We start from the raw sequence: 16,032 nt of genomic DNA, 5'->3' as shown, positions 1-16,032 counted from the left end.
AAAACAAAATTCTCAAACGTGCATTCAATAACTTGATACAAATTGTGAAAAAAGCAAAGCAAGCTAAATAATATTCAATGTTAGAATGAAGCCATGTCCCGCTCACATGATACACTTATAAATTGCACCAGTCCAGTTTTGGAATCCATTACTACAACACAGCAAGCATATGGCAGCGCACAGATTGTTTATTACATGCACAGTTCTTATCACGTGATTTTGATAAACATATGGACTCAATGAATGGGTCTTAATCATTTTTTTCTTCTGTATGTTATTAACTCCGTATGCAGATTTTATTAACATATCCTTATTTAAAAGTGTTCCTAGTGACATGTTGTAATTTACATCTTTTAAAAAAATAAGATTGATATAACTTAATACTCTTTAGTAACAAGTGGGACTTTTAGAAAAAGACTTCAGAATATTTTAATATTAAATTGGCTTCTGTTTTTCTAGTAAAGTAGTCGCATTTGGCGATCGGCTGTTCGACTACCATATTAAAGTATTAATTTAGTCTTGCAACAGCTTTGATGAACTACATCTTATTACATCAAAAGGAAGTATTGTTTAAATTATACTTGTACAGTAAACATAAAGTGTTCTGACTGGGTAGGTGTGCTTTTATAATGGCAAGCTTAATTAGAAAAATCGGCTCATTTGTTAAAGCTGGAGGCTCTGCCAAAAATGTTATTTTTTCGGTATTCATCGAAAATAGTGATAAGGAGCCTGCAACCATTGATGGCTTATTCTAGGTTTGAGGTTTCATATGAAATGAGCATTGGCAAGTGGTTGTGATTGGAGGACTGTCAAGATTTATTTTCCATATGTAGATGTACTATTTTGGATATTTTTAATATTTTTGATTATTTGTTAAAACTAAAATATTTGCATATTCTTTTGTATATTTTTTTCCCTTTCCAAATATTGCTGTTAGGTTTGAGTTAATAAAGTTATTGCGAAATCTTATTATTGTAATGAAATTGTCTTTAGTTAAACTGAGAAGAGAGCAAGCTTTGTTTTAATTTTTAAACTACTTCATTTTATGTGAATTTGCATTTTTTATCTTCTGTAAATTTAACTGATTATTTATATGATTTTACAGTTATTACATCCTTTATGTATGAGATCCTTTGTAGAGAAATTCTGAAATATCATTTAATAGATTGCAGTAATAAGATTTAATGTAACAAATTAAAAGCTCTAAAATTTTGTAATGAGGTTTGAATAATATTTGAATTGAGGTTAATACATTGAAAAAAAAAATGAAATGTGATGTAGGAAATTTCAGTGTTTTTAAGTTGTAAATTTTTTCTATACTTCTTTTTATCAGAATTTTTTAAGATACTATATTAAAATGATTAGGAATTTTCTATATTTTGAGGAAATGTATAATTTAATCATTTGTGAAATTTTATAGTTCCCACAAACTAAATTTTTGAAAAATTTTTATAAAAAAAAAAAGTGAATTATTGTTTATTAGTTTATTATTGTGTTATCAATTTCATTAAAGAAAATTATCGCAGTATTACCTTCCTTATGATTATTGCCTAGTGGATAAATTATTATTTCCAATGTAGAGAATTTTAATTTACACATCTAACTTATTTTTACTGTTAAACAATAATTAGGAATTTATATTGTATCTTATTTTTGCATGTTGTATTTTTCCAACAAATTATACTAAAAAAATATCTTATCCTATTTTAATCTATCATACTTTGTCTAAATTCTTCAGTTTAAATAATTTTAGAATAAAATATTTTAAACATGCGCAACTGCACATAGCAAATTTATTGGGGAGACTCCAGATGTTAGGTTTTATATTAAGAATATAGGATACTTATTTTATATTAATAAGGAAAATACCTCAGAAGAAATTGTATTTTTAATTAATAATACTTAAAGGATTTTTAATAAAATTTCAAGTCTAAAGACAGGTTTGTAAGCAAATACTATGTGTTTGTGCATAATGGTAAGAACTTAGAGGGGCTTTTGTCCCTTAAAATCCAGTCAGGCGATCAATTTCCTTACTTTATTAACTGCCATGATGATTGTACGAAATAAGCTGTTTTAAAAACTTGTATCGTAAACAGTACACTATTGGTCAATGACATTTTGTAGTTTGAAAAATAACTATTTGTTCTTGATAGTCTAAATATGTGCATTGCTGAACATTTAAATTATAGTTACCAATAGTAAAATATCTTGATCTCAATGTTTGTGAAAATAAAAGTTTTGGAAGTTTGCTACTATCTAATTTATTAAATATTTTTGTATTGATTTATTCAACTTTTTATAATTCAAAAAGTATTAAGTAAAGATTAAAAATAAAAGCTCAAAAATTAAGAAAAGGTACATTGTTTTAGTTAAATAGACTACTCTTAAAAATGCACAACAAAAGAAGGGGATCTATTAAGCCTGTTAGTTCCTTAATCAATAACTGATGGAATGTTTATTTTTAAGTAGAATTAATTAATTGTATTCAAAGATGTTTAATTAATGCACCATATTGAATAAATTTTTTTAAAGATATGTGTGCTGTTGCTAAAATTCTGGCTAGAAATAAAATCCTTTTTTTGGCTAATTTTTACATTTAACCAAAATGGCTCTTGCTCTAATTGCCGAAAATCCATTTTTAATCTTTAAGACACTCACAAAGTGTAATCTCCTTTCAATTTTGCTACTGAAGTGCAAAACTATTCTTTGAAGGCTTCGAATGACTAATCCTGACCTTAAATATTTAGTACTCGTTGTATTTTTTGTTTAAAAAGAAAGAGATAATGCAATTTGATCAAAACTGATTGAAAAATTTGTAAAATTGAAGAAAAATGAGGATTTCTCATGACAATTTTTAATCGGGATTGATAATTTAAACAACATTCAACATTTGTCTAGCTATTTGCACCGCATATATATTTCAAAGTAAGGCTGAATGAACTCGAATTGATCTACTTTGAATAATATTGGAGAATGTTTCTTTCTTTCTTTTTTTTTTTTTTTTTTTGATAGCTTAATAACTAACTTTTGATTATATAGTATATTTTAAACTGGGAGTTTTAAATCTATATTTAGTTTGCATAGTTATATCTGATTAGTGGTTAGATGCTGCTAATGTTTGTAGATGAAGACTTTATTATTTTGTAAAAGGGAGAAAGTCCCGAATCGATGCCAAGTATTCTTCTTTACTTTATATTTTTTACGGACTTCTGAAGAATTCAGTGAGATATTGCTTTATTCTAAAAGATTGTTTGTGATTGAATTTCGTCATATATTAAATCTTCTGTCAGTTATTCTTAAGTCACAATATTTCTCGAAGAAAAAACGGATTTCATTTACAACTTTCAGTAAGATTTCAAAAACTAGCAATTTTGAAATTCGCATATTGGTTTAAAAGAAAAATTGGTCGTTCTGTATTAAGAATATCCCATGCCCTTCTCAAAACGATATGTATCTATGGAAAATTTTTGAGGTGAAAAGATAATATGGTATTATCTGAAAGGTTGAATTGAATCTTGAGTTACATAAAAGGGTTAATGAAAAGGTAATGATCTATGTGATTAATTCATATTTAACTGCTTTATATGCTACTAAATATAAGTGGGAATAAGTAAAACAAAGTATTTTTTTGTTAATCACTGTAGGCCTGCATTGATAACAATTTAGAAATGGTTCAGTTCCTTGTGGAGCACGGCTGTGATGTTAATCGTGGCGACAATGAAGGTTGGACACCTCTTCATGCAACAGCCTCCTGTGGTTTCCTTAGCATAGCAAAGTAAGTTTTTATAGTGATTTGATCATTAGTAGTTTAGGGTTTGCTTAGATTTGATTATTACTTAAATGTCAATTTGAGTAAAATCATCTTTTGTTGAATTTTGGTTTTTTATGAAGAAATTTATTTTCTTAAGAATATAATTTCTGTGTACCATTTTCCTTAAATAAATCAAACCTTTACTTATAAAGGTCTTGCCAATAAACTATTTATTGATAAAAATGGATTATTTTTCAGATATTTAATTGAAAATGGAGCTAATGTTGCAGCTGTCAATAATGATGGGGATCTACCTATTGATATTGCTGAATCTACGGAAATGGAAGAGTACCTATCGGATGTTCTAGATGAAAAAGGTTTTTTTTTGTTTTTGTTTTTAAATTTAATGTTTGACGTTACTTCATTTGCATGTCTACATCATCCCTTGTCGAAAAAAATCAATAAGAGAATGTAAATTTACTACTGAAAAAGTAAATGATTTTCTTGGTATCAATTACTGTTATCAAAGTAATTTAATCCATATTATTACCTATCCCTTCCTTCCTTTGTTTTTTATTTTCTTATTTTTACATTATATATAAAAGAGTAGAAAATAAATGTGGAAGGGTCAAATGACATATTTTAGAATATTGAGCAACCCAGGTGGCATTTATATTATATATGACGTCTGTCATCTATAGATGAACATATTTATATTATATATGTCATCTATATATGCCATTCCGTTTTATATCTATTATTAGATATATAATATAAAGTTGCATGTTTTTTGTTCCAAAAGAAATATTTATGAACTATAAAAGTAATAGGTGAAAAAAAAAAGAGCATTAATTGACAAATAAGGTGAGTAAATAAATCAAACCTTTCTTGGAACAAACAATATTATTAATATATCATTAGAGTATTTATTAAATGTATGTAAAAATATTGTACTTCATAGGTCTTAAAAGACTAAAATGTGAGAGGAAGGAAAATAATGAAAAATTGAATTCATCTCGAGTTTTTTATCTTCACTGCTTCATTCCAATTTGAAAAATTTGTACCTAAAGGGATATCAAAGTTATAATTTAGTATTCTGAATTGCCAGTCTCATTTAATTAAAGTTTTTGTATCTTTCAACTTTCATCTGATTTATCTTTTATTATTTTATCTTTTGTTTAATTTTTGTGGTTTTTTTTCATGCATTGCATAGTTAATTTTATATTGTTTTTTCAGCATTTTAGCACTTAATGAGTTGATTCAATTTTATATATTTGAAAATGTTGGTGCATATATGAAGCATGAATTACGGCTGGCATTTTTCTAAGTTTTTTATTTATTATGCATATTAATCATTTTGCAGCTTTATATTCAATTTTATTTCTATTATGTAAAGTTTTATTTTACTTAGTTTGTGTCTTTTTGTATTAAATGAAATTTATGTAATTTGCATATAGTTTGTATTCTTTATATTTTATTTCCTCTCTTTGAAGTCTGTCTTCGTTTTCCATGTTTAAAACATTATTCTATTATAGATCAGCATTTGTCTGTTGCATGTTAAATTTGATATTGTGGGTAAAACACCCTCCCGCTGGTATGTTGCAGAAGTTTGGAGCGAGAAATGGTGTCTCAAATATTGTCCTTGTCATTTAGTCATGATTTAAAATTATAGGGCTGTCAGAAATTAGACTTAGTGTTTTTTCAAAGCAAAAAGCTTATATTGTCTTAGAATTCATACTTTTCCAACCTAAGAAAATGACTTAAGATCACTGGCAACTGGCGTATAAATGAATCCTTTTCGAAATGCTAAAGAAGTGAAAGCATCACCTTGTTTAGAAGAAAAATATAATATTTCAGATGCTCTTTTTTCTAGATTTATTAATTTTGAACTTTTATCACTGTAATTCTCAAAAAGCGATGTAATTAAAGCTAAAGCCTAAAAAATGCTATATCTTTTCTCTGTTTTGTTAGATTGCAAACTTATATTGTATCAACTTTGATTATTTTTATACTGTAAATTTACTTTCTTATCATTTTATTTTACTTTTCTTGTAAAAGTGATGAATGATATTTTCTATTTCTATTGTATTTCTTTCAGTATACAAGTAGCTAGTTTTTTAAATTATTATTATCTGTGTTACAGCTGTATATGGAAGTTATAAACTATAATCTGATATGAATGTCATCGTGCTGCAACTTTTACGGAGACGATAGTTTCTTGGTGTGAATTTTAATACATTATTGTTTTATTTTGAATTTGGATTATTTTGTTTTGTTTTATTTATTCTTTTTTGAAGTGTTTTTGAAACTATTAGAATGGCTTGTTTTTGAGGTTTTGCCTTGGTAGTAATCATTGCCATACATATTTTAACTGTTGTTTATAGCATTTTTGTATATGTAATGCATATTGGAGATTATTTATTGGTCGAATGGCTTAAAATAATTTGCTCTCGATTTGTTCTTTTTGCATGCATTTATTATTCACCCGTCATTATATCTGATTTTTCATGTCTTTTTCATTACCTCTTTTGTATATGCCACTTAACATTTCTTAAGTTAAGCAAGAGTTATTTAATAACTTTACTTATTTATGGCATTCTCCAAATCAGTTTACTGTTAATGCAGTGTTATAATTGAATGATTTGCTATTGCTATCATTATATGTTGTGCAGTGATGCTTTTATTGTAGTAAAAACTAATTAAGGATAATTGATGCACTGGTTTGTTTCAAATAGTTTCTCTATATTATACAATTGTTGCACTTATAAGATTTTTTGTGTTTCTTTCTAATCAGCTGTGAAATTTTTTATAATTAAGATGCGATAATTAATACTATTAGGATAAATTCATGAATAATTAAAATATATGTAGGCTTGAAATCTGATAGAATAATTTTTTAAAGAAATTGATTGTGATGAAGCCCGCTCTGAAGAAGAGAGAATAATGTTGGAAGATGCTAGATTAATTGCAGCTGGTGCTGTTGATGCTAATGATAGAATCCATCCACGCACAGGGGCTACTCCTCTACATGTAGCTGCTGCAAAAGGGTATATTGAAGTAATTAAGTAAGTTATTAACTTTTAATATTTACTATGTATTCTTATTCTCAGACTGTTAATTTTAAACTATTTAAACCCTTCAATTGCTTGATGTGAATGTCCAGCTTGTTAAAAAATTTATCCTAATATATAATTGTTTTCAGAAACATTGTTTTTACACATATATGAAAAATTATAATTCAAAAACATGGTTATCTATCAATTGCATTTGAATTTTTTAATTTGCCTTTTTGTGTAGCTTAATTAGGTTTAAATTTTGCAGTAGAATTGAAAGGTAACTAAGCAAGTCATACAATTATGTTATTTTAGAATATATGGAAAACTTAGCAATAACACAAAAATAACAAAAGAAGAGTTCTTTTTTTACTTTTCCAAATAAACACTGATACACTGGATGTTTCTATTCCACAACTGTCGCTTTTCTTATTTCTTTTTCGTCCATAAATTTATTTCATCGATGCTTGAATTTTCCCTCACAAGAAATTCCTTTACACGATTATGTTATGTGAAATAATAGTTGATATTTATATAGTGGTATCTCGGGGGATATATCTGTGCTTAAACAATGCCATCTAAGATATAATATCTGTTTTTATGGGTAAAATGTATCATGAAGAAGTGATAATTTTTATGAACTCTCGGTTTAGCCTTTTTAATGTTATCTGAAAGAACCATTAATTAAGGTTGATACTAAAAGATTTTTTAAATGCATGTTTTATTGTTCTTCTTAAACACCATAGATTTTATGTTTGCTGCAATCTTTGTGCTCAAACGAGATTTTAAAAGCTTTGATATCGCTTATTGTAAATTTAGAACATTTATTTTAAAATCTAGTGTAAGTAATAGTTTATTTTACATTTGTATTATATTATGTATTCATTTATTTATTCATAGAATTTTAATTTCCGCTGGTGTTGATTTAAATGCTCAAGATAATGACGGTTGGACTCCTCTTCATGCAGCTGCACATTGGTGTCAAAAAGAAGCATGTGCTCTTCTGGCTGATAACTTAGCAAATATGGATATCCAGACTCCTGCCGTAAGTTTTTTTAGGAAGTATATTTAGAAATATATAAATATTTTAATAATTGAATATTTTTTTAATCTCTGAATTATATTCAATGGATAAACTTTTTACTATTTAGTAATTATTTTTCAGGGACAAACTTGCTTTGACGTTGCTGATCCAGATGTAGTGAAACTTTTAGAAGAATTGAAGAAAAAACAAGCTTCAGTAAGTGGCATATGATTGTACTACAGGTATTAAACGATCAGATTTGTAACTGCTAAGCGTAATTTATAAAATTTAAATTGGATTTTCTTTAAAGATTTGTCTACAGGTAGCAGACATCTGCAAACTATGTCAGTTATAAGAAGGATGCTTTATTTAATTTATATTACAATGCTATCTCAAAGGAAGAATATAATCTATATACACTGGTGTGCAAAACTTAAGCAACAAGTGCTTTTTTGCCATAACTCTACGATAAATCACCTGAGAGACATGAAATTCAGAAATTTCATGTCTCTCAGTATTTTGTACTTAAACGATGGCAAAAGCATAGTTGCGCAAAAATGAATACAGTGTATATAATATAGAATCAAACAAACAAAAAAGCCTTTATTGAACACATAGTATCGCTACACATGATTATCTGTCCAAGAACAACAACAAGCAGATGTTCCTTAGCATGGATATGCCCTCCCTTTACTGCAATGGTTGCTTCTCAATGTCTTTCCACACCCAGCACCAGATTGTCCAACGGTTCTTGAGGTAAGAATGCCTATTTCTTAATCAGCATCTGTTTCAATTTTGGGGTGTTCCCTGGAGGATGTAATGGTGCCGCAAGACGTTTCCCCAAAGCATCTCACACATGTTCTATGGGATTTAAATCAGGAGAGAATGCTGGCCAATCCATTCCAGAGATATCTTCACTTTCCAGCAGCCGCTGAACATCAGCAGTCCGGTGTGGCCGTGCATTGTCATCCATAAAAACGAAGCATGGTCCAATAGCAATTCGAAACAGACGCGCATGGGGATGGATCACCTCCTTACAATAGTGGTCTCCGGTTACAGAACCTCTGTCGAAAACGTGGAGCTCAGTCCGCCCGTTCAGCATAATGCCTCCCCGACGACAACTCCAGGACCACTGTAGAGGTTTCTTTCCACGATGTTAACTGGAATGAAACTTCTGCCGAACGATATATCGGTCATCCACTGCAGTTGTTTTTCTTGGGCGGCCACCACCAACCTTTCTAATAACTGTTCCTACGGTTTGGAAGGCTTTCCAAGCGTGCAAAACGAGACTTTTGTTGATTCCGAGCTCTTTAGCTACACTTGTTAAATTGCACCCCTCCTCCAGCTTTCCTATTATTCTTCCACGTGTGAAGTCATCCAGGTGATTTCTTCTTATCATATTTCACGAAAGAACTCACTTGCACTTGCAGCGAATGTCTTTAATTGCGCCTCCGTTCTTCCTTTCCTTGTAGTCTTGAGCTGTATGCGGCGACCGCACGCGTCTTTCGTACTCTCACGTCGTCTATGATGTTTTGTTCCTGTCATTTGCATACGCATCACTTTTCTACTGCACGCTTTTATTGCACGCTGTTCTTTATATTGATCGCAATAACCTCTTTTCTGAAATTTCAGGGCCATCTGCTTAAAATTTACATTGTTGCTTAAGTTTTGCATACCAGTGTATTTAAAATAATTAGCAAAACCATAGATTCTCCAGCCATTTGGCCAATTCCTCCAAGTTTTCTTTTGTATGAAAGCTGATGTTCCCTAGATAAGCCATCGATGGCAGCCATTCCCTCCTCTTCCTTTTTAAAAAGAAATCTCAAAATCAAACATTAGAAGCGTACCTCAGTCTTAACAGCTAGACTGATTTTGCAAGCATAGCTAACATTCAGAATGCCTTAGTTTACTAAAAACTAAAAAAGTTACATTAGATAACTGTATTTATAATATAATGGGAGTCATCGTGTCGATGAAGGTGGTAGTTTTTCTTAAAACATACTAAATTTTCATGGAACTCCATTATTATTAATTAGAGACTTATCTGAAACCAAAGAAAATAATTATTAAACTAAATATGTATTTATATGAAATTCTAAAAGCGTGAATTATGAGAAATAAATCTTAAGTTTACAAATCATTTTTTTAATACAGGGTGTTCCAAAAAGATTGAAACGCAGTTTAATTATTTAACTATCAGAGATTAGTGGACAATGTAAATTGCAAAGTAGTTTAAAATAAGTTACGAAATAAGTTCATGATTGTAAAAAAAAAAAAAAAAAAAAAATTCCTGTTATTTTACCAAAGTGATACTTATTAAATTTTTATGCGACTCCTCTAGACAGGTTTAGTCAGTTAGAAAGTTTTCTTCTTTTGCAACAACATCATTACAAAAATCCGCATACTCGTGTTTTTAAAATTGATCGAGTGGCACTTAATTGAAAATTGAACTTGCTGCAAAGGATCTGTATACCAAAACAGATATAACATTTGTTACATATAATAAAATGTATAATAATATTTACATTAAATCTCTTTGTGCCTGCTTAGGAATATTCGCGAAACCGTCACGCATTCTTAAGGGTTTTTTTTTTTTTTTTTTTTTTTTTTTTTTTAATGTTCAGACTGCCATTTTTATTTGTAAATATTAAAATGAAAAATAAATACATCCAATTAATATATTGGCAATTTTATTATAATTTTTCAAAACGACGCTCTGACAAATTAATTCACAGACAGTTTTGTCTCATTTAACTGTAATTAAGCCGTTTCAAATATTTGTTAAAATATTTTTTAAAAAAAATGCATAGTGAAATGCAGACGATTTTCTTTTATTACAAGATCTTTCTAAAATACATTTTATAAAAGGTCTATCTAATTTTATGCATGATTTTTTTTATTATATGTGTCAGCTGCGATATTGCATAAAATGAATTAGAGCCGCATGCGCCCGGCTTTTTGCATAACCAGATCTATTCTATTGCTTTATTTAAGGGTATTAGGGATTTTATTAAGGGTATTTTTTTGGCACGCGCCGTCACATTTTTGATCAAACAATTTTCACTATCAATTTGTAGATGACCCCTATTTTCACCGACGAAATAGCGTTTTACATGATGTGAAAGATGGCATAAGTCAATTTTTTTTTTCTGTATCATAATTCATTTGGTTTTAAAGATACAATTATGTAGTTTCCCTCTAATGATCTTGTTGGATGTTTCTAATTATCTTTTGCAGATGCAGAAAGACCGTCCTGAAATTCAGGCTATTCTCCAAAGAACTAGCACTAGACCTCCATTGAAACGAAGAACTTCTGTTACTCGTATGAGTGGCCAAGAAAAGAGTAAATCAGTTATGAAAGATACCAAAGCTGAAAGAGCTCAAATTGAAAACCTGACTCTTAGAGAAGAGGAAACTGAAGAAGAGAAAGGTACTTTCTTTCATTCACAAATTTTGGTAATTGTAAAAAACTGTATTTGCAAATAAAAACAATATTTCTTCGTTTTTCAGAAAAGAGACACAATGCTAACATAGAATTATTCAGAACACCACCTACTGAAAATTCATCTAATGTTGCCCTAGGTAAAATATATTTTCTCCTTAATTTTTGCAGCATTTTAGAATTAAAATGACACACTTTAGTTTTGGTTGTATTTTTTAAAAATAAAATGCTATTTTGGGTTTATTCATAATCAAAGTATCATGGTGGCTGTTTGAAGTGATTATTTTTTTGTCGAGGCCAAAGCGATTACGACATCCGGATGATCAGTCAATTAAAAAAAACTAAAAATAATGCAAATTTATAAGTATATAATAGCAGGAAAGCAGACCACATAATATCATTCGAAGCATTCATTCGTTGTAATTAGAAACAGAAAAATTAATACTATGTACAGGATTAAAAAACGGTCACGTATATTTATTTTTTATACTTTTCTAAAAAGTTATTAAACACTAAGAATAAGCCGTTCACATGAATGAAGTTCAGCAAAAGATTAAACATGGTACTCGTCGGATTTTCTATGTATTTATATATGGGTGATCTGTGCAACCAATTGGACATTAATCCATGACAACATATAGTGATCATAATGTAAATGCAAGTATTCAATATTTACCTTATCGTATTTACCTTCTGTAAATTAAATATTTACCCTATCTTTTAAACTGCAAGACTTAAAATTTGCAATTTAACTTTTGGATGGTAACAGTGCCTAGTGATCTTCAATCATATATTTTAATACCTCTTAATTTATTATGATGCACTTTATTAGGGATTAGTCTAGAACTATTTTAAGCGAGTGGCTCTTCCTGAAATACATTTTAATAATGTTATCTTATTTTTTTTAGGAAATTCGTATTTGCTTTCCAGTTTGAATTTTTTTTATGAATTATATATCTTATTTTCTTTGGCAGTATTTTTAAAAAATCTTGTTTGAAAGAAATGACATTTCTTTGAGCTATTGGTAATTCATTTTTAAAGGAAGACTAATTTTATTAGAAATCTTGTTTCTAATTTTTAAATTTGCTTTTAAAAAACTGCTGATGAAAGCCTGGAAGATCAGTAGTATAATTTGAACCCTGCCGATAATTTTCATGATTTAGTTTTGCTCTTATATAATATTAAGTTATTCTCACAGAAGTATGATTTTGATTGTATTTCTTTTTGTGTGAATATATAAGAATGAAAAAGCATATATATTTTTAATCATACAACCAAATTTTTAGACAATTAATACTGTAATGTTTTTGTATCTTGATAATTAATAATGAGATTTGTAATAAAATTTTTGATTATATTTTGTTATTTCTATATTTGTTGTCAATTTTAAATGTGTATAATTAAAAAATTATGGCTTCATTGCTGAGAATTAAATCAGATTTAATAGATGCATTATTTATTCGAGTATTGCATACTTATTACTTATATGTAATGAATTATTAAATGTTGTTTTAGACAAACCCTTAAGGAAGCCATCTAACCGTGAACCTCCAGAGGTAAGAAAATTTTCAATTTTGTCAGAAGTAAACGCTCTTTTGTACCTCTCAATCATAGCATGTTTAACTTTGAAATTTGCAGGACAATATATTACTATCACAATTTGGATTTTTGTAAAATTCATATTTCATGATTATGAACCCTAAATGAATTGAGAAAATATATTAGGAGTCTCCGTACCGAATGTCATATTGAATAGAATGTTGTGTACATCATCATGAGATCAAACTTAATCAAAATAACATTTTCTTGGCTGTTTTCCGAAAGGTTGATTATTCTAGGCAATACACATCATTGTAAAATTAATAATAAATATAATTACACTGCTGTAAATGAATGCATGTAAAGTGCGAGTTATTTGAAAATGTATAGATCTTTTAAATTAAATTGCTATTGGTTAAATACAGTAATCTTTTATTTGAAATCCTCGGTTATTTTTATTATAAAAGATTACTTAAAAATTCATTAGAAGATAATTTAAACGAGTCCAATATATAGCCTTGTTCAGATACTCTGCATAAAGCATCCAAAGCAGAACGAATATGTTAATTGTGTTAACATATTAATGTTGAATTGTGTTAACCGCCTCTAGGTTTTCTATGTGGGAAAATTCCCAGTTTTGCTTATTCAGCAAACAAATGGTACTTATTGCGGCCCAAAAAAAGTGATTATTTTTGCAATTCTTAAAGGTTTAGTAGAAATGCTTTATTTTTAAAATTTAATTATTTGGGAAAGGTGGAACTAAATTGAATTTATCATATACATATGACTCTGTATGTTAGAAATCAATATTTAGCAAGAAGAAATATTGAAGAATTACTGCATATGAGCTATTATAAAGTATTTTCCTTTCTAAATTAAATACAGTTTTGTTTCATTATGAATAGACGAGGGTATTTATCGACGTATCATTTTATTGATTGTATTCAATTAAAAGGTTATTGTTGGACTAATCATTTAGTGATTGAAAATAACTATGAATTCATTATGACTTAAATTTTTCAGTTCAAATTGATATTTATCTTGAGTATTTTCACTGTTCAAGTATTTCTTCCTTAATTTATAACACTTTTTTATGTTGTGATTGATTTTCTTGTTGCATTTTTTCATGGTATAGCATTGTGAAATCTTTTTAAGTTCCGTTAGTTAATGCTTATATCTATGATTGCACGTTATTTAAACTGTATTAAACTTATGAATTTTCTATAATTTAAAAATTAGTCTCCAGTTAAAAAGGAGCCTGCAGAAGAAAGAATTCCATCATGGAAAAAGGTTTTGCGGCGTGCAGCTGAAGAAAGTATGAATTCAGATGCTAATGATTCAGAAGTTATACTTAAAAGGCCAAAAAAACTTAATGAAGATGTAAGTTTTTTGCTAAATTTATTTGTTTTATAATATAGCAAAAATATGAGTTTATGGTGTGCATATGAAACCAAATTGAAGAAATGATTAAATTGCGATGTACTAAAACTTCTAGCTGAATCATAATTATATTTTGTTTTAGATATTTCTTAAATATGTGATTTTTTTTGTTTTGATTTTTGGAGAAAGGAATATTTTTAATCTTACCACTGCTCTAGAATGCCAATGAATTAAGAATATCTAATTAGGAACTAATTACTGATCCTTCGCCCTTAATAATAATTGCCTTATTAATTCTGTTATATCAAGATGCATACATAAAGAACCCACATTTAGACTATATATTTTATTTTTAACTGTAATTGAGTTCCATCAACTGATCACATGCAATTTGAGAGTAGATTAACTTACCTGTAAAAGTATTTTACATTGATAATCACATTAAAATGTTGGCATATTTGATATACGAAAATTTTGATGTGATTGTGACGAAATGCCGAGTCATGAATTCGAAAGCGATACATATACTAAAATTGAATAAATGTCAAGTAAGGACACTGATGTTGGATAGATTGGTGATGGATGCCTAATCCATTCATTTTTCTAGGGTATCCCAAATCTATTCATCGATATTTAGGGCTGTATTTCTGAATGACCTATTCAATAGGGAAAATTCATTAGAGTGCTTGTGAATCAGTTAGTAGCCAACTGGGATTTTCGACATGAGCAGTTATCCTTCTGATACATTCTTTTTCATCCAAATGCTTGTTAAGTTGGGAGGAGGATTTGTGTTTTGCAGATCTATGCATTTAGATACAATAGATGTTTTGATGTACCAAAGTCCAAAATATTGCTAGAGTTTTTAAAAATTTTCCTTTAAAATGTTGGTACTCCTTTGTGACTGCAAATTATATTCATAAAAATGTATTTAACTCTGGAACAGAATAAGCATTGAGACTGTTTGATTTGAAATATGAATACTTAGATTTAGTATAGTATTTTATTATAAAATTTTGTGGATATTAATTTATTTAGCATCGTGATATGGCGGACTGTGTATAAAATGGCCATTTTTTAAAAGGCCTTCTAAAATCTATAAATTAATCTATAAACTTAATTTATAGATTTTAGAAGGCAGGTAGGCCCATTGAAAATCGTTTGAAAACCTCTGATTCAACAATACAATTATTTTGGTGGTTTTTATATCTAATTTTCTTTGTTATAAAAAGTTCCTTTTTTTTTAATTTTTATTCCCTGCTTTCATTGCAGAATAAAGAAAAAGGTGATGATGCTGGGAATAAGGATGGGTATGATGTTTTCATTTTTGTTAATGAATTGCCTCAACCAAGACTGATTAGTATAATATTTAAACTCTTGTTTTTAAATCAATCATTTTTCATATTGGAACTTTTCACAATCTCACTAAAATTCCTTATAAAAAACATCTTTATATCTTACTAAGAACTTGAAATCTATCCATTCAACATAAAATGTAAAAAGTATATGGACAAATTTTTACTTTCATTGTAACATTAAACTTTGTGTATTTGATTGGTTTGTATCTAAGGGTGGATATCTGAAAATGTTTATTATTTTTGTTAAAATTTTTGTTGCTTTATTGTATACTTTTTAAATCTGTACAATTTCAGTTATTTTCTGAATACATGAAAAAAATCTTCCTGTATGCGTTTTAATAACTAACAGTATTTTATTTCTGCTTTTGCTTTAGTTCTAATGTTATCGGTTTACTTGATTGTTGCTGCTTCCTCATAACTTTTAATTTGTTTCATAAGTAAAATCATCATAATCAGTGTTCTTTGATAGTTTTATGTGCTTAATATAG

General features: G+C 28.4%; 1 protein-coding gene across 3 annotated transcripts in view; it reads left to right on the top strand.

Annotated features, from left to right (window-relative positions):
- Positions 1–16,032, top strand: part of LOC129959928 (protein phosphatase 1 regulatory subunit 12A-like) — a 132,267-nt gene that overhangs the window by 53,735 nt on the left and 62,500 nt on the right. For all 3 annotated transcript variants that reach the window (XM_056072832.1, XM_056072831.1, XM_056072833.1), the window contains exons 2-11: positions 3,645–3,775; positions 4,010–4,128; positions 6,654–6,816; positions 7,705–7,849; positions 7,970–8,044; positions 11,066–11,258; positions 11,339–11,410; positions 12,786–12,826; positions 14,049–14,189; positions 15,459–15,496. In XM_056072832.1, coding sequence (XP_055928807.1) covers positions 3,645–3,775; positions 4,010–4,128; positions 6,654–6,816; positions 7,705–7,849; positions 7,970–8,044; positions 11,066–11,258; positions 11,339–11,410; positions 12,786–12,826; positions 14,049–14,189; positions 15,459–15,496 — 1,118 coding nt within the window. The remainder of the gene's footprint in view (positions 1–3,644; positions 3,776–4,009; positions 4,129–6,653; positions 6,817–7,704; positions 7,850–7,969; positions 8,045–11,065; positions 11,259–11,338; positions 11,411–12,785; positions 12,827–14,048; positions 14,190–15,458; positions 15,497–16,032) is intronic.

The sequence above is a fragment of the Argiope bruennichi genome, chromosome X2 (assembly GCF_947563725.1).
Source record: "Argiope bruennichi chromosome X2, qqArgBrue1.1, whole genome shotgun sequence".
Lineage (NCBI taxonomy): Eukaryota > Metazoa > Arthropoda > Arachnida > Araneae > Araneidae > Argiope > Argiope bruennichi.
The sequence above is the reverse complement of the archived record's forward strand: the minus strand, read 5'-3'. Positions and strand labels throughout refer to the sequence as shown.